The sequence below is a fragment of the Rhamphochromis longiceps genome, linkage group LG4, assembly GCF_057381845.1.
Source record: "Rhamphochromis longiceps isolate RC_006_pf linkage group LG4, R_longiceps_female_GT1.1, whole genome shotgun sequence".
NCBI lineage: Eukaryota > Metazoa > Chordata > Actinopteri > Cichliformes > Cichlidae > Rhamphochromis > Rhamphochromis longiceps.
In genome coordinates this window covers 2,061,233-2,079,796 of record NC_140560.1, presented here as the reverse complement: position 1 = coordinate 2,079,796, position 18,564 = coordinate 2,061,233, and the positions used below count along the sequence as shown (strand labels likewise).

Genomic DNA, 18,564 nt, shown 5'->3' with positions numbered 1-18,564 from the left:
TTTTATTTTCTATCCAGTTATGCTTTTGGCATAACAGTGATTTTAAGTAATTGGTTGTGCTGTATTTATACATATGTGTCAGTGTCAAAGGTTTTTTGACTTACTGGAAAGCCAAAAAGTCTGAAGAATGAAGATGCGTAAAAGCCAACCTGTGTATCAATATGTGCACGCAGGTGAGAAGCAAAGCAACTAATTCCCATCCAACCTGAGCACATGCAGGTGAATACAGTGTTCTGATACATATATTAAAGTCTTAAGGCTTCATTAGTGCACACATGTAGCTTTCAGCAGGGAGAAGGGCTGCTGTACACACTGTAGCATACAATCGCATATGGAGGACAGCACTTTTGAATCTCTCTGTTAGTGCAGCTGAAAGCAGCACAGCATCAGCCTGTGGGCAGGGGACGGTGTTTGCAGTGAAAATCGTGTCCGTCACAGTTCATTTTGTTGACATGTTGGCAGTATCTGCAGCTTGTGCTTTAAAGAAGACGGTTTTCAAAACTCACTCTCCCTACTCAACAGACATTTTATATTTCATGTTCTTGTGTTATCTGGGGAATAAGAAACCATTTTAAGAACCTCTTGTAATCACACTGAATAACCCCACATTTTATTTAGATCTGGAACATTCAGTTCTTGTGTAAGAAATATGCCCTTGACTCATTGTGAATGGGAAGTAATGATTCGGAAAGTAAATGCAAAGCTGAATAAGAACAAGGGATGCAAGTCTTTCATATTTGCTCCAGCTGCATGTTTTTCTTATCTGATGATAGATGAGGGCAGGAGACTGCTTTGAGGCTTAAAAGAACAAGAAACTGTTTTCCTCAGAGAAGAGTATAAAAGGATGGGAGGACTGAGACAAGGAACTTTAAAACCCCACTGTTCCACCAGGCGATAATTAACTTGAGCCCTTCACTCCAGACCCAATTAGTTGTAACACTCTGTGTTGGCTCCAGCAGGCCAGTGGAAGCCTTAAGCTAAAGAAGGCCTGATTTCAGCGTTAACTCTACTATATTCTCTGTGGAGTGCAGTGATGAAAGATCCACGTGCAGGAATCAGATGGGCTGTTGGAGCTGTAGAAGCTGTGTGTGTAAAGTGTGCATAAAACACATGAACGTGGAATCATTTTGTCCACTGATTCAGTTATAGTTACTGTTGCTTAAATTATTTACATTTAATTGGTAGTGATAAGATTATTACAATTATTATTATTCGTTTTCTATCCACATTGGAGTTTTGCTCCTTTGCATCATGCCGAAGCTGGAAACCTGGGTCCTCTGTAGCCAGTTAGAAAGATTACACAAGTTACCCTCTGAAGGTCTACTAGAAGCAGCACTTGAATGCAGCACTATAGACAATCCCTACTGCAACCATCACTGAGACTAATCAGCTGATCTGATCAGTATGATTCACGCCTACTGGCTGAAGAAGCTGACTGAACTCAATGAGGCTGCTAAAGGATGAAACGCACCCAGAATGGCTAACAGAAGGCCGGAAGGTCCTGATCCCCAAGGATCCCCAGAAGGGACTGGTCCTATCCAAATACCAGCCAATAACCTGCCTCGGTACCACATAGAAGCTCCTGTCAGGCATCATAGCAGCTAAGATAAACAGGCACATGGCTTGACACATGAGCAAGAATACCAGAGGAGAAACACTGGCTTCTGGTAGACATAGCAGTCACCTGAGACTGATTACCAGAAGGCCTATGACTCGATGCTCTACACATGGATCCTAGAACTATATAAGATCAACGGGACCCTAAAAGCCTTCATCAGAAACTCAATGGGGATGTGGTGTACAACACTAGAGGCCAACTTCAACCCAATAGCACAAGTCACCATCCATCATTTAGACTGGAGAAGTGTAGTCTGATGGTAACAAGAGAAGGAAGGTAGTCAGAGGGGACCATGCTACCAGAAGGCAACATGTAGACACTGAGGACAGCTACAAGTACCTGGGGATCCCACAGGCAAATGGGAAAGACTAGGAAAGCTGCAACCACCAAGTACCTGCAGAGGGTCAGGCAAGTCCTGAGGAGTCAGCTGAATGGTCAGAACAAGATCTAGGCTGTCAACACCTACAACCTGTTGGCGATCAGGTACCCTGCTGGGATAATAAGGTGACCAAACGAGGAGATAGAAGCCACTGACAATAAGACAGGGAAGCTCCTTACCGGGCATGGAGGGCTTCACCCCAAGTCCAGCATCCTGAGACGCTAAGTGGAAGGAAGGAGGCCCGGGACTACTGAATGTCAGAACCACAGTCCAGGATGAGACAACGAACATCCACGAGTACATCAGGAAGATGACTATAACTGACCGCGTGCTTAGTGAATACCTCAGTGCCGAGTATAGCCTGGAAGTCCTAAGGTCAAAATGGGAGACGCACCCTAGGGCGGTCAAGAATGACTGAGCTAAGATCCTGTGGGACTTCCAGATACACATGGACAAACTGGTGATGGCAAACGAACCAGACATAGTAGTGGTGGACAACCAGAGATGGCCGCAGTAATAGATGTAGCTATTAGAGATGGACTGATACCGATACGTAATATCGGATCAGTCCATCTCTAGTAGCTATACCAGCAATGTCAGGAAGAAGGAACACAAGAAGCTGGAGAAGTACCACCGGCTGAGAGAAGAACTCGAAAAATGTGGAAGGTGAAGCTAACAGTGGTTCCAGTGGTAACTGGAGCAGTGACTCCCAAGCGAGGCAAGTGGCTCCAGCAGATCCCAGGAACAACATTGGAGATCTCTGTCCAGAAGGATGCTGTCCTAGGAACAGTAAAATACTGAGCAGGACCCTCAAGCTCACAGGCCCACAGGGGCATTTCTTCTGTTTGGAATTGAATTGCTTCTTACTGTGGAAATGGTGTGGAACAGTGACATAGTGGTGGAGTGGTGATTTAGTGTACGGGGGAAAGTGCATTAAAGTAAGAGTGCTTTACATAAAGCTTGATCTGGTCATAAAGACTTTTTTCTATGCTTAGTGGTTGCAGTGGCACAGGTTTCAGAGACAGGAAAACACAGTCTAAATGCACACAGTCCAACCAGCTCGTTTTGTTTCAGAAATTCAATTAAGTTTTATTTATATAATGCCAAATCATAAGAGCAGTCACCTCAAGGGTAAAGACAATAATGCAGAGGGAAGCCCGTCAGTCAAATGAACCCCTTTGAGCTGTAAGAAATGTAACCAGGTCATAGATGGAAGAAATCTGACAACAGTGTGCCAGGAGACATGAACCTCTGTCTGTTGTGCTTGAGCAGGTTTTTGCAGGACTGTCATTAACCTGGAAATCAGAGTGTTCCCTATGATGCATTGTTTCCAGGCAGTGACTCCACTGTCATCATTTTTTACAAGGCACAAAGTGGCTGGAGGGCAAAAAATCATTAAAGAAACACTGGAAAACCCATTAAAGTACTCTTTTTCTATCTCTCTCTCTACAGGAATTAAAGTGATAGGTGGAGTGAAGGAGCTAACAGGAGAGGAGTTTGGAGTCTACGTCAAACGGATTTTACCAGGTGGCCTTGCTTCAACTGATGGTAAGACTTGAAATCCAGAAACCTTTGGTCAGACTGTGCTAGAACAGCACAGTCTGAATTTAGACTAGTTACTTTGACCCCCAACACAGAAGATAATATTTCTAGAACAAAGGCAGTAAAAGTTTCGACTTCCGCCTCTGAATTGGGGCGATAAGAAAAAGAGAAAATACTTGTGGGACTATAAATGTTCAGTCATTCTCCAACATCTCTGTTGGAGAATGACTGAACATTTATAGGCTCTATGTGAAGCAGTATTACTGAATGGGTAATTCCTGAATATTTCCCAGAAAGTTCAAAAGAGGTGAAGAGGACCAAGTTGGCTTGGCCTATAGAAAAGCCACATAACAGTACAGCAGTTATTTGTGGACATTTCCATTGTCTCCTCCGATATTTCACAGCAACACCTTGAACATGTCTGTTGAGACCAAGCATGCAGTCTGCAGCAGTGCTGGTGTTATTTTAAATGCACAAATCCTTTGTTTGTGCCTTTACTACATAATGTAGAAATTTAGCGAGCCCTTGTGCTAAATTTTCCCATTCATGAAGATCATGTGAATGACTCCAAAAGCCAAAGAATAGAAATGAACGTTGACAGTGGCCTGACTGAAGACCTTTGCAGTGAGAACAAGTATTTTTGGAGCATATCTCCTGTGAGTATTAAAACATGAATAATATACACCACAAGATTGTCTTGGCCTACTTTTTGTGTATCGCACCATGAATGATGGATATAGGGCAAAGAGAGAAGTGTCTGTAAAAATTGTTGTTTGTTTCTTACAGCTTGTCCAGAACACCACATATGCTTGACTTTAGTTAGGCCACATTCTTCTTCAGTTGCTGGTATACAGATCAAAGGGTTTTGCTGTATTGTCGCAGTGCTGGTCTCTTCCTGACCCACCAGTCTGACATTTAAACTGCAGTCAGAAGAGCTGAGCTCACAGTTCACATCCCCGACTCCTCACTAAGATTTTCATGTCAATTCCAAGTGAGTTCACACTAAAATGTGCAAGATGTTGCTGTTTAACTCATAACTGAGTCTCATGTTGGTTTAAAGCTGAGGTACGCAGCATGTTTGGTGTCACTAGAGGGAAAAAAATCCATCATAACCATTCAGCATGTCTGTCAGACATCTAACTCAGTGAACACAGTCTTTGAAGTGGCCAGATAAATGTTACCATGAGCAGGTTCAGACTACGGCACACAATGTGCAGAATCAAAGTCCTCAGCATCAAACGGATGGTCTTTAATCCCAGTGGAACTCTCTACAGTCTTCTTGTTCTCATTTACTGTACAAGGATATTTGGCCTGCAGACTAGGGTGGAGCCACGGATCAAACCACTAAGTAGATGTAGATGACTTGCTCTACCTCCTGAGCTACAGCCACCCCCCATGGCTGGATGGACTTCATATCATAAATCCCTTTTTCTGTAAGACACATTCATGGGTCCTATAGGATATAAGGCAAAAAGAGAGTTCATTTAGTTCCAGCGAATTTGAAAGGGACTATTTGGGAATATTTCTTCTTCAGCCCAGCCTAAACTCTCTGAGGCAGCTTTCTGTCATTTCTTTCAGTAGTCTTCAAGAATCGTTCCCCAGGCTTCTTGAAGGACATTCAAAGCTCTTCTTTGGATGTTTCTGCCTTTTGGTCTGTTCTCTGTCAAGATAATCTCACACTGCTTCAGTAATGTGTGGGCTTTGGGGAGGCCAATCCATGACCGAAACAAAACTTTGAAAGAAGCTCGTATAATGGAACAAGGACTCACTCTGAGAGTGAAAACCTCAGCCAAGCAGCTCACTTTCTGGGTAATATTTCATTTGAAGTGAACAATGTTGTATTTTGTTTTCTATGTTCTTTTTAAACTTACTCTAAGACGTTTGCAGAAGAGTAAAAATCAGATAACTCTAGCAAAACGGAGGTTTTCTTTGATTACACAAACGTGATACAGTAATGGATAATTGTTATTGATTTAGAAATAACTGAGCATGAATAACTTGAGCTTATTATATAATATTATATTGCATTATATATAACTAACCTGGCAGCTCATTCTCTTGACAACACTTTCTTTAAAGATATAACACGTTTTGGGGTCAACCCGAAAGAAAGAAACATCCAAAATGAACCACTGCTGTCCAGCTGACAGCTCCCCTCTGCACTTGCATGTAATCTGTGTTTAACCTTTCACAGGAAACCTGATGCCAGGGGACCAGATCTTGGAAGTGAATGGGGACAGCCTAGTAGGTGTCACAAGTGAAAGGTAATCTGCTAAAGTCACTGCTCTCATGTTAACAGTAGTGATGCTGGAAGACAATCTGTGTAAATGTGTTTGCATGTGTTTCACAGAGCTGTGGATATCTTGAGAGCAGCCTCTGCAACCAATCACATGCGACTTCTTGTAGCCAGAGATGAGGAAGCAAAGTAAGCAGAAGTCTGTCTACAGTCCTGTGTGTTAATGCCACTGTTTCTCTGCAGACTATAAAAATGAGCTTGTGTGTGGTAGTCAAAATCATTTTTTTTGCCCTTAACAGCAGTAATGCCCCCTGAATGCTGTTCAAAAAGGAGTACTGTCTTGGTTTACTGTAGGTCCTGCTTTTGTAGAGGGCCCAAAGGTTCTGTGAGTGATGTGAGGGAGCCAGGCTATTAAATGATCAGTTCTCAGGCCTTGCTGTCTAGTCGAGCAGTGGAGTATTTGGATGCATTTCATGATGCCTACAGAAAGACCATGAACTTGCACCTGTACAACTGTTTAAAGGGAATCAAACTCCCAGCAGGTTTGAGAGTTGATTATTAAATCCTTCCTTAAGCCACAAAGTTTCGTTTCTGTAGTGCTGGCAATGCAGAGCAAGTGCCTGTGGTTTGTGGCTGGATTAGTGATGCAGCCACAGGCCGATGTATCTGGTCCATCAAGAATCCCTTTTTTATACTGTCAACAAACAAAAAATCCACTTTGTGGACAGGGGTGGTAAATGGTAAAATGGCCTGTATTTATATAGCGCTTTACTAGTCCCTAAGGACCCCAAAGCACTTTACACATCCGGTCATCCACCCATTCACACACACATTCACACACTGGTGATGGCAGCTACATTGTAGCCACAGCCACCCTGGGGCGCACTGACAGAGGCAAGGCTGCCGGACACTGGCGCCACCGGGCCCTCTGACCACCACCAGTAGGCAACGGGTGAAGTGTCTTGCCCAAGGACACAACGACAGAGACTGTCCGAGCCGGGGCTCGAACCGGCAACCTTCCGATTACAAGGCGAACTCCCAACTCTTGAGCCACGATCGCCCCGGGTGTCACTAGGGGTGGGTTTAAAAAATCAATTTCCCTGATTTCATTTTGAATAATGCATTCATTAAATCCTGAATCGATTTTTAAATATTTATGTATTTTACCAGAAATGCCAGAATCTCAGGTTAAAGCTCACAAAACTGTTTCAACAATCACCAAACAGCTAAAACAGTAAATGAGAGCAGGTAAACAAGTTCCCTTCAAAAATGTAAACACAGAGCGTGGAGCCCCCCCGTTCTACTCACAGATTCTGATGCTGCAGGTGTTGGGTCTGTGTTTCCACAAGCCCCGCTAGTTTAGAAACGTATTCTCGTTAACGACAAAAACAAGACGAACATCTTTTACTTGCTAGCAAGGGAGGCCCCGGCCGGTGTCTCAGAAAGCTCTCTGAATCCTACCGTAGACTGACCCCAACAACGGCCTCCTCTTGCTGCCTTTTATTGGCATGACAGTTACAATACAACACAAGCACCTCCCACCTAAAACCCCCAAATGGTTCTAAGACAAGGCACTGTGTGTGTGTGTGTGTGTGTGTGTGTGTGTGTGTGTGTGTGTGTGTGTGTGTGTGTGTGTGTGTGTGTGTGTGTGTATTTGAGTGAGTGTGTGAGAATGTGTGTCTCTCTGTGTGAGTGACTTCCAACTGTTTCTTTCTTTTTTTTTCTTTTTTATTAAGGATGAAGTTTTTATCCACGTTTTTATTTTATTCTTTTTTTTAGTGAAAAAGGGCACTTAAAAAGAGAAGAAGAGAAAACAAGCAAAAAAAAACAGAGCAACATACTAAACACAACACCATCACGTTAATCTAGCTAAGTGTAAACAGCAGTAAATACTAAATACTGAATGTTGTTGATAGAGGTGTAGTTTATGTCTATGAACAGTGAACACCCGTGTGCACACTTGTGTGGATCAGCGCGCTTGTATTCAAAAGGTTTCCCCATGTAATGGTCTGCTAGAGCAGACTCTGTATTCCTCGTCCACACGTAAATGCAAAAAGGGAGTTTTAAAAAAAATCTCAGTTTTCGGTGATTCGAAACGTCGTTTATGTGGACGAAACAGCTGCGTTTTCAAAAATACCCATGTAGGTGTGGACGTAGCGTAAAAGAGTTAGTAGTTTATTTTCTTACTACCTGTAATTTATTGCAGATTACTTGTATTTGCTTAATTGTTTACTAAATGTTTGAGGTGTGAAATAAACCGCAATGGAGCAAAATATGGTTGTGTGTGGTTGGAGGATGTGCGCGTGCGTGTGCTTGCACGCGGGGGGGGGGGGGGGGGGGGCGAACATTTTTCTTGTAAAACAAAGGGGGGCCCAGCAAAAATAAGTTTGGGAACCACTGTGCTAGAGGATGTAGAGAGCCATAGCCCCGTCCCCCAGGGCATGAAGCAGGCATGGAGGCAATCCAGCCTCCAGACATCCAGAGGCCCCAGAGTGCGAGAGCCCAAGGGGGACCACCGGAGGGGCATCTGTGCCACCCTCCTGGGAAGAGCTGAGGAGAGCCCCAGATGAGGGGTCACCCAGTAGCCACGGAGCAGAAGCCAGAGGGGGCTGCAGTGGCGTGCCCGCCGGCTCTGCCGGCAGCCAGCTGTGCCAGAGTGAACCGAGCCGCAGGCCCGGAGGCCCGAGGGCCCCCTTTGCCCCAGGAAGAGGCCTGACCGACCAACAGGCACCAGGCCCCACCAAGTAGTCACCGGGAGTGAGCTGGTACATACCTGAGCGCCCAGCCCCGGACACCAAGAACCACCAACGTACCGACCCCTGAGGGCATCAGTTACCGGCAGGGAGTTTGGTGAGGGGAGATAGGCCTTGGAGGGCCTGGGAGTTCCCAGAGAGGTGGAGTCTAAGACCCGACCTGACATATAGACACAGACAAACCGGCACACACAGACACAAACATGCATTACCACCCTCATGCACACATATACAAATACTCAGCATTCACTCAACGTAGGGATAGACATACATGGACACTGTACACACAATCACACTCCCCAAACAAACTCTATACCCCAGGTCCAGGTACCCTCACCCCTGGAGGGGGAAACGGCACCTAGACCCAGGAGATGTTACCCTTTCCCCCGGGGTGAAGGCAAGCAGACCGCCCCAGGCTCCACAGCAGCAGGGAGGCCCTGCATCCCAGATCCCAATCGGACGGCCAACACCTTCTCCCAGCCCCCCCCCGCCCAGATGGCCAGCAGAGAACAGGGGTGTGTGAAGACCCCATACCTCCCCCCTCTCGCTCAAGGTGGATTTAAAACACGGGAGAGCATGGTGCTGCTGCCAGAGAGCAGCAGGTGTTAGCACGGCCCCTCCCGAGAACCCTCAATGTCTACATGGATTTAAAATTGAGAGGTGGGCACCGGCGCCAGAGGTGGGGTTGAATACACAGACCGTCCACTGGACGCCGTTAACGTGCCCACCCTCAAGGCCCTATATGTATGTGTTATGAGACTGTGAGTAATGTGGATGTCTGAGTTGTGGAATAAAATTGAGGCACAGGTTGCCAGAAGGGGACGGGGGGGGATGCCTCCCCTGCACCCTGGTGACACACCCGCACCCCAAGGCCCTACTAGAGTGGGTGGGTGCGTTGGAGCGGGAAGAGGGAGGCAGCCTGGGATGGGGAGGAAAAGAAAGGAGGAGCAAGATGCCCCTCCCTGGGGCCAGCTCCCCCGCTGACCCCAATAGGCACCCCCGTCCTTCGGCACCCACCAAGGCAAGGGAGCCCACGCCCATCAAGATCTGGGCCTACGGCAGCAGGATCACCCAACCCCACAGGACCCGGGGCAGCCCACCTGACCCCACCACAGAGGAAACTGTACCCACCCTAACATTTAATCATCTCCCAGACTGCACAAGACAGTAGACACCCAGGTTAAGTTTATTCCCCACCTCTCCTATACTCTCCCCCACCTGCAGAGTGGACTCCTGCAAGGATGGAACAAACTCCCTGTCAGTTAAAGAGCCCCCCAGTTAGGCAGATGCGCCAGAGGCCCCCTGCGCCAAGGCTGAGCCCCCGTGCACCCACCCGCCCACAACCTCGGCGACACACCAACAGGGACCTAAGCCCCCAAGGCCCAGCCAGAGCCCCAGCACGGAGGCGAAGCACCCCCGAACCCCAAGCCCCCACGCCTGCCCCGGATTTACTCAGGGGCAGCCAGGCTACCAGGCCAGTAACCTACGTCCACCAGCACAGACCCTCCCCAGCCCTGCTGCACGCAGCCACAAGGAGAACACCCTCTAAGAGCAACCAGAGCCACTAACCAGGTTATGACCACAACCCCTGGGTTAAGCCCTCCAGGGATAACGTCCCTAGGGATTCTCCAGACGCCCTAAGCCCGTCCCTACCTCCACATCAACCACAATGGCGAAGGCGGGACCAAACAATGACCCCCCACCCCCGCTAGGTGATGGCGCCTATCTGGTTATTCCAGATAGGTGTACGTTTGCATGGGATTAATGAAGACTCCGTTATTTTTAGAAACTCCCACCATGCTGTCAGAGAAGAACTGATGTTGATGCTTTTGAACCATTCATGTCTTTTGATGTTTGAGCTGATAAATGGTAGGTCTGAGATCTCTAGATCATTGCATAGTGCCTGTTCAACATCTAGCCAGGGCTCATCTAAGAAGGTACGTTTTAACCATCCTGAGATGAACTGAAGCCTGTTGGCTAAGAAATATTGTTGAAAATAAGGTAGTCTAATCCTCCTTTATCCTTGGTTCTTTGAAGTGTTTTTAAGATGATACGCGGGGGTTTATCTTTCCAAAGGAATTTAGAAATATACGAATCCAGAGATCTGAACCAATCTTGTGATGGTTTGTTAGGGATCATTAAAAATAAGTAATTTATTTTTGGCAAGTTCATCATTTTTATAGTGGCGACCCTTCCCATGAGTGATATGGGTAAAGATTTCCATCTAGTCAGATCGCCTTCTACTTTCTTTAGAAGTGTGATGTGGTTTAATTTAGTTAAGTCTGAAAGCTTAGGAGAAACATTAATACCTAAATATTTAATATTTCCAGATTGTAGTGGGGCAGAAGAAGAATTATGGAAGGAGCAGTTAATTGGAAGAACTGTAGATTTTGACCAGTTAAGTGAATAATCTGAAACACCTGAAAACCAGTTTATTAGAGTAATTACCTCAGAAAGGTTGGTTTGTGAGTTTTGGGGAAAAAGCAACACATCATCCGCATAAAGGCTGATTTTATGTTCCACGTTCTTGCATTTTATGCCCTTAATTACTGAATTCCGTCTAATTGCTGCTGCTAGTGGTTCAATAAAAATTGCAAACAGTGAAGGGGAGAGTGGGCATCCCTGCCTGGTGGCCCTCAGGAGACAGAAGCTGGAGGATGTCTGGTCATTTGTTCTGACACAAGCTGTTGGGGAATTATATAATATTTTTAACCAGTTAATGAAAGAGGTTCCAAAACCAAATTTGTTTAAAGTTGCAAATAAAAATTTCCAGTTAACTCTGTCAAATGCTTTTTCTGCGTCTAGAGATAATATTGTGGTTTCAATGTTTTTACTGTATGAGTAGTCTATTAAATTAAGTAATCTACATGCGTTTGTTGAGGAGTGCCGACCTTTTATGAAACCAGTTTGGTCAGGATGAATTAAGAGGGGGTTTATTTTCTCTAATCTTTTTGAGAGAGCTTTGCAGATTATTTTGAGGTCTACATTTATAAGGGATATTGGACGATAGCTTGAGGGAAATAAAGGGTCTTTGCCTGGTTTTATCAGGAGACTAATGTTGGCAGAATTCATATTTGGTGGTAGTCTGCCCTTTTCCTCGATTTCCTGCAACATGCTGTGGAATACTGGTGCCAAAATTGTCCAGAATTCTTTGTAGAATTCTGCAGGAAAGCCGTCTGGACCTGGAGCCTTATTATTGGGCATACTTATCAGGGCTTCCTGGAGTTCACCCGATGTCAGTGGCGAATCCAGTGCCATTGCTTGACTGTCTAGTAATTTTGGAAGAATTACGTTGTCAAAAAACTGATCAATTTCATTTTTAGATGGGTTTATTTGTGGTGAATATAGAGTTTCATAGAAATCCCTAAAAATGTTGTTTATTCTTCCAGGGTCATATATTGTGTTTCCTGATAAATCTTGAACACCCAATATAGTTTTTTTCTTTATTTATTTTTAACTGGTTATCTAGCAATCGACCTGATTTGTTACTGTGTTCAAAATTCTGCAAGCGAAGTCTTTGTACTAGGAATTGTGTTTTTTATTAATAATTTAATTTAATTCTAGTTTTGTTTTGCGTATTTTGTTCATTATTTCTTTATTCTTGGTCGCACTCGTAGGCTTCTTCTAAGGATTTGATGTTTTTTTCTAGTTCCTGAATATTTTTGTTTTCTTCTTTCTTTTTGTGTGATGAGAAAGAAATTATTTTACCTGTCATCACAGCTTTCCCTGCCTCCCATAGAACAGAAGCTGATGTTTCGGGAGTGTCATTAAAGTCTAAATATGAAGTCCACTCTTTTTTAAAATATTTGATAAAGTCTTCATCTTTGAGCAGCAATGTATTGAATCTTCAGTTTTTACTTGGTGTAGCGTTCTTCTTATGTATTAGTGTTAAAGATACAGGAGCATGATCGCTGACAGCTATAGGGTGAATCTCAGTGTCTGAGATGTCACACAGTAGTGAGCTGCTGACCAAAAAATAATCCAGACGAGAGTAAGAGTGATGGACATGTGAGAAGAAAGAATATTCCTTACTGGTGGGGTGAAGGGAGCGCCATGCATCGCAAAGACCAAAGTCGCTCATATACTGTTTGATTATATTTGTGGATTGCCAATTGTGCTGAGTTACTGCTGTAGTGAGCCTATCCATGTCTTCATTTAGTCCAAGGTTGAGGTCGCCTCCAAGAACAAGTGTGCCATCTAAGTGTTCAGAGAGTGCACTGAAAAAACCGTGAAAGAATGAGGGTTCATCAACATTTGGACCATATATACTTACAATACATAGCTTTTTGTTAAATATTGATAATTTAATAATAAGGATTCTGCCCTCTGGATCTATAACTGTATCGAGTACTGTAAAATTAACATTTTTATGTATTAAAATTGCTACTCCCCGTTGTCTAGAATTATAACAGGCTGCAAACACGTTAGGAAACTCAGGTGTTTTAAGTTCGTTTAAACCTGTGACAGGTCTGTGAGTTTCTTCTAATAAAACAACATCTGCCTGTAGTTTTTTAAGCTGGTAAAATATCTTTAACCTCTTTCCTCTGTTGCCAGCTCCATTTACATTCCATGTGACAAACCTTAGTGTTCCCATAATTGTGTGTGTACGCTGGGTGTTTCGTTTAGACAGGTGGAGAGAATGTGGAAACATCCCTTGTTTGTAAATAGAAAGAGAAAGAAAAATGTGTGGTGAAAGGCTCCATAAGTCTGACTATGTGTGTGAATATTCACTAATATGAACAAGCGTGGCTTGCGTGTGTGTCCTATAAGTCTGTGTGCGCTGTGAGGCTGGTGTAAATGTGCTGCCGTTGAGCTGATGTGTTTGCGTGATCGTGGTGTGTGAATATGCAGAAATAGAGGGTGTTGTTTGTAGGTGAGTGGGGAAGTAGGTGATCACAGCAGTGAAAGAAAAGAGAAAGGAAAAAAAACACGAGAACGGTGAGCGTTAACAAAAAAAAGAAAAGAAACGGAAACATTCCAATTAAAGCAATGATGGAGGGTGACGATGTTATATCTGCTATGACATCATACTGATATTACTAGGTTAAACCCATGTTAAAGGAGAGAGTGTGAATGAATAAGAAAAGAGTGTAGCGGGTTCTTATCTGGAGTGCAGTCAATATAACCATGGAGTGGTGCCGGGGTCGCGGTAGAGCTGTCCGTCCACGTAGAGCCGGCCCACGGCGATGACAGCGCGGGAGCCTCTCTGGATGAAGCTACGTCGAACTGGGAACAGGACCTTGCGTCGTTCCAGGATCTCTTTGGGGAACTGGTCGTTCACGCTGAAGTCCGTTCCTTTCAGCTCCGCCGCGACTCTTCACCTGTTCCTTCTGTTTGAATTGGCCGAATTTGGCCACAATTGGACGTGGTCTCCCACCTCACGGCCCCCAAGCGATGCACTCTTTCGAAGGCAATGTTCTTTACAGTGTCCTCTGGCAGCTTCAGGTGGGTTTTAATGAAGCTTTTCACCGTTGCTTCCCCGTCCTCTCCGGCAGATTCTGGAATACCAGAAAACACAAGGTTGTCTCGCATGCTACGGACTTGTAGGTCGATAACGGACTCTTTTATTTTTTTATTTTCTATGTTTAACTGGGTCACGTTATTGGTGAGAGATTTGACCGACTCCCGTAGCGTTGACTCCAGGATGTCTGCAATGTCTTTGCCAGCAGGCGATGTTATGCTGGGGGAGTCTGCCGGGCGACATCTCTTCGATGACGGCGTCTCAATTTTGGCCGGAGAAGATGCACTCTGGGCCTTCTTCATTACTAAATCTTGGAAGCACCGGTCGATGTAATCTTGGAGAGCGTCTAAACTCTCCCCGTTGTCCTCCAGGGTTTAGAGATGATAGGACAGATGTTGTTAGTTATATGACAATTGGTTAGTTTATTTGGTAATACTGAAGCTTAAAGAAACTTTATTAAATTTTACGCTACCATTCGCTTTTTTTCCGCCAAATCTCCGGCGTCTGATGTCACCTACAACATGGGTCGCTTACCTTTTCCGGTCACTTCCGTCACTTACCTCTGGCAGTGTTCCTTCCTTACCTCCGCAGTGTTCCTACTTCCAACTGTTTCTAACAACATCCTTAGTCATAAAATGGCAATCTCCCCCACACCCAATATATGGTTCAATTCCTTCACACAGTGAAGCCATAAAAAGGGCAGGAAGCTTACCAAACATCAAACAACCCTTCACAAGGATGTACTTGTGAAGGGACCTCGAGAGGCTGGGGAGGGGGACAAAGGAATTCCTTTCATCACAGAGTTGAAACAATGTAGAGATGGTAAGCATAAAAATGACAGCATTTAACAATTCACTTTAACAGCAGGTTTCGTTACTCTCCGACTAAAATTCACTGAACCAACAGCAAAAGAAGATCAAACTACGCTTCACGTTTGAAAACCATCATCATGAATTCTCTCTTACTGTTTTGCTTCCACCACAATGAAATCACACTTCCTGCACAGCTCTCTCTGTACTTCAAGACTAGTTTACCATCAAAAATCTGTTTTCTGCATTCTGCACCAGTCTACTGTTGTGTGCAGTGTTGTCGCCCGCTGTTTTGTTTTTTTTGTTTTTTAAATGACCTTTGACAAGAAAGTCTCATTTCTGCTGTTCAATACCAAAAAAATATAAACTTTTACAAATGATGCCAAGTTGCAACTCTCTTAGCTGTGTCTCTAATCAAACCTCTGTAACTTTGCTCTGCTTCACTTCAGCAGCATCAGGTGATGTTCAAATGTTGGTTCATGCTTTTCTTCAGTTTTTGTTCTACTGCAGAATATTTTTAAGGTTATCTGCTAAAAAAAAGCCAGGCCAGGAAAGTCGCCTTCATGTTTCTCTCCCAACGCTGCTTAGCTTCTGAGATCACAGCCATAGCACCCTGAGATCGCCCGATCTCGTCTGATCAGTTACTTTGACACAAAGGCATCCGCTGTGGCCTGGGTGGGTGGTTGGTGAGAAGTTCAGCCATCCGGGAGGGGCTCAGAGTAGAGCTGCTGCTCCTCCACATCGAAAGGAGCCAGTTGAGGTGGTTCGGGCATCTCAATTTCAATTCAATTTTATTTATATAGCGCCAAATCACAACAAAAGTCGCCTCAAGGCGCATCTGACAAGGATGCTTCCTGGGTGCCTCCTGGGTGAGGTGTTCCGGGCATGTCCCACCGGGAGGAGGCCCCAGGACAGACCCAGGACACGCTGGAGAGATTTTAATCTCTCGGCTGGCCTGGGAACGCCTTGGTGTTCCCCTGGACGAGCTGGAGGAGGTGGCTGGGGAGAGGGAGGTCTGGGCTTCTCTGCTTAGGCTGCTGCCCCTGCGACCCGTCCCCGGATAAACCGGAAAAAGATGGATGGGTGGATGGATGGATGTCGTCCGCTGTGATGCTCACACCTCTGATAAAGTCTCACAGTGTCAGCTTTCTTTTTATACATAGATATAAAATATGGATATGTGCTGATAAATGATCAGAATTATAATCTTTCTGACTGAAAATTGAATTAAATTGAGACCTTGTGAATCAGAATTGAATCCGTTATAGAAATCAGTGAAATCACACAGCATCTTGAAGCAAACTCAACCACTACCAAATGACACCAAATGAATTTTAGGTGTAGAAGCAACGAACAACTTTCTTTGAGTGGGTTTCATGTCTCACTATTGAGGCATCTGCCAGTGTTGTCACAGAGTTATGGTTACATTAGGGATACATGTCCAAAAAAGGCGTTCGTCTTGGGCTCAATTTGGGTCAGATCTAATGGACTAAAAACAGTTTTTGATGACATTGAACTAAAAGAAATTGTGGGTGTTCCAGTTGCAGCCTGAACAGCAGTGTTTTCTGGCCTGTTTGTTTTTGTTTTGGGGGGGGTACATGTGCAAAGCAAACTAGCACCAAAAAAGATGGATCCATTTTTATTCCTTTTGTTTAACACACCAGCTCCACTCAAACAACTCGTGAATAACAAGCTCAAAATGAGTGGAACACATGATGCCTGAACTGTGCTGACAGTACCATACTAGCATTACTCCTGGCTGGTAGTATTAGTGTTGAACCAGCTTTCTAATCTGACTATGGCCAGTCTGAGTGAAAACAAGGTCAGTGCCAGCTGTCAGCATTGGCCTTGTCTTCCCTTCAAATCCACTGCACACAACGTGATCCGTGACAAAGGTAGTAGAGGATTTGCATATTTAAACAGCGAGACTTTGCACACTAGTGTCAGCCATGAGCTTTACTTAAAAATGCAATATTCTGCGTGTTCAGTGAAGACAGCGTGACAGTTGGGATTTATACCTCGGCTGTTGGAGAAGATACATGCCAGACTGAAGTCATCACTGGCAGAGTCCTCATATACAGGGTGGATATGTAGAATTACAATGTTGTGTGTAGTGTAGTACCTATTTCTCTGAGGCCAAGCTGTGTCAGCAGTGAGGTTGCCTGAGCCACTCTATCCTCCCTTCTCCATCTCTTTGTGTTCTGCGCAGAGGATGTGACAGCAGAGTCGGGGAGGGGGAGAGCTTAACGGAGACGATGCTTTGGATGATGAGCATTGTATGTTAATCTGCACTGTGTGCTTTAACTACCCTGCAGCCCAGAGGAGCTGGCGGGCAGACAGCAGTAGTGCTGGGGACTGGGAGTCGGGATTATTCGTCTCTATCTTTATATCTGTCTACACCCCCACCCCGACACAAATACAACCCAGAAGTGTCCCAGCATGTGCTGTTTGCTTACCGTCAGCAAATTACAGTTAAAAGGAAAAATACTTATTGATAAGTTAAGCCTTTTCATCTGCAGCATTGTGCTTTGTGAGAAGCATTCTGTAAACACGTTTTCATGTTTTAGTGAAAGAGAACAGACGGCAACACAAACTAACCCAAAGTTCAGTTCAATCCATGACTCTGAGATCACAACAACAGCCAGCTGAAGGTGACTGAGCCTAAATATGTCTCTCTCTCACAAAGACGCACGCACGCACTCACACACACATGCAGAGACACACGTACATGCAGAGACACACGCACATGCAGTGACACACGTACATGCAGAGACACGCGCACATGCAGTGACACACGCACATGCAGAGATACACGCACATGCAGTGACACACGTACATGCAGAGACACACGTACATGCAGAGACACACGCACATGCAGAGACACACGCACATGCAGAGATACACGCACATGCAGTGACACACGTACATGCAGAGACACACGCACATGCAGAGACACACGCACATGCAGAGATACACGCACATGCAGTGACACACGTACATGCAGAGACACGCGCACATGCAGTGACACACGTACATGCAGTGACACACGTACATGCAGAGACACGCGCAGACGCACGCACATGCAGAGATACACGTACATGCAGAGATACACGTACATGCAGAGACACACGTACATGCAGAGACACACGTACATGCAGAGATACACGTACATGCAGAGACACACGTACATGCAGAGACACACGCGCAGACGCACACACATGCAGAGATACACGTACATGCAGAGACACACGTACATGCAGAGACACACGTACATGCAGAGATACACGTACATGCAGAGACACACGTACATGCAGAGACACACGTACATGCAGAGACACACGTACATGCAGAGACACACGTACATGCAGAGATACACGTACATGCAGAGACACACGTACATGCAGAGACACACGTACATGCAGAGATACACGTACATGCAGAGACACACGTACATGCAGAGATACACGTACATGCAGAGATACACGCACATGCAGAGACACACGTACATGCAGAGACACACGTACATGCAGAGATACACGTACATGCAGAGACACACGTACATGCAGAGACACACACACAGACGCACGCACATGCAGAGATACACGTACATGCAGAGACACGCGCAGACGCACGCACATGCAGAGATACACGTAAATGCAGAGATACACGTACATGCAGAGACACACGTACATGCAGAGACACACGTACATGCAGAGATACACGTACATGCAGAGACACACGCACAGACGCACACACATGCAGAGAT

The 18,564-nt window shown here is 45.1% G+C and overlaps 1 protein-coding gene and 1 long non-coding RNA gene across 4 annotated transcripts in view; one reads left to right on the top strand and one right to left on the bottom strand.

Annotated features, from left to right (window-relative positions):
• The window catches only part of LOC146670765 (uncharacterized), a 428,660-nt gene that overhangs the window by 54,352 nt on the left and 355,744 nt on the right, over nucleotides 1-18,564 (bottom strand). The gene's annotated exons all lie outside the window — the stretch shown is intronic.
• LOC146670780 (syntaxin-binding protein 4) overlaps nucleotides 1-18,564 on the top strand; it is a 59,212-nt gene that overhangs the window by 9,769 nt on the left and 30,879 nt on the right. For all 3 annotated transcript variants that reach the window (XM_085402867.1, XM_085402866.1, XM_085402865.1), the window contains 3 exons: nucleotides 3,450-3,545; nucleotides 5,734-5,803; nucleotides 5,890-5,964. In XM_085402867.1, the coding sequence (XP_085258993.1) occupies nucleotides 5,742-5,803; nucleotides 5,890-5,964 (137 nt within the window). In that variant the 5' untranslated portion in view covers nucleotides 3,450-3,545; nucleotides 5,734-5,741. The remainder of the gene's footprint in view (nucleotides 1-3,449; nucleotides 3,546-5,733; nucleotides 5,804-5,889; nucleotides 5,965-18,564) is intronic.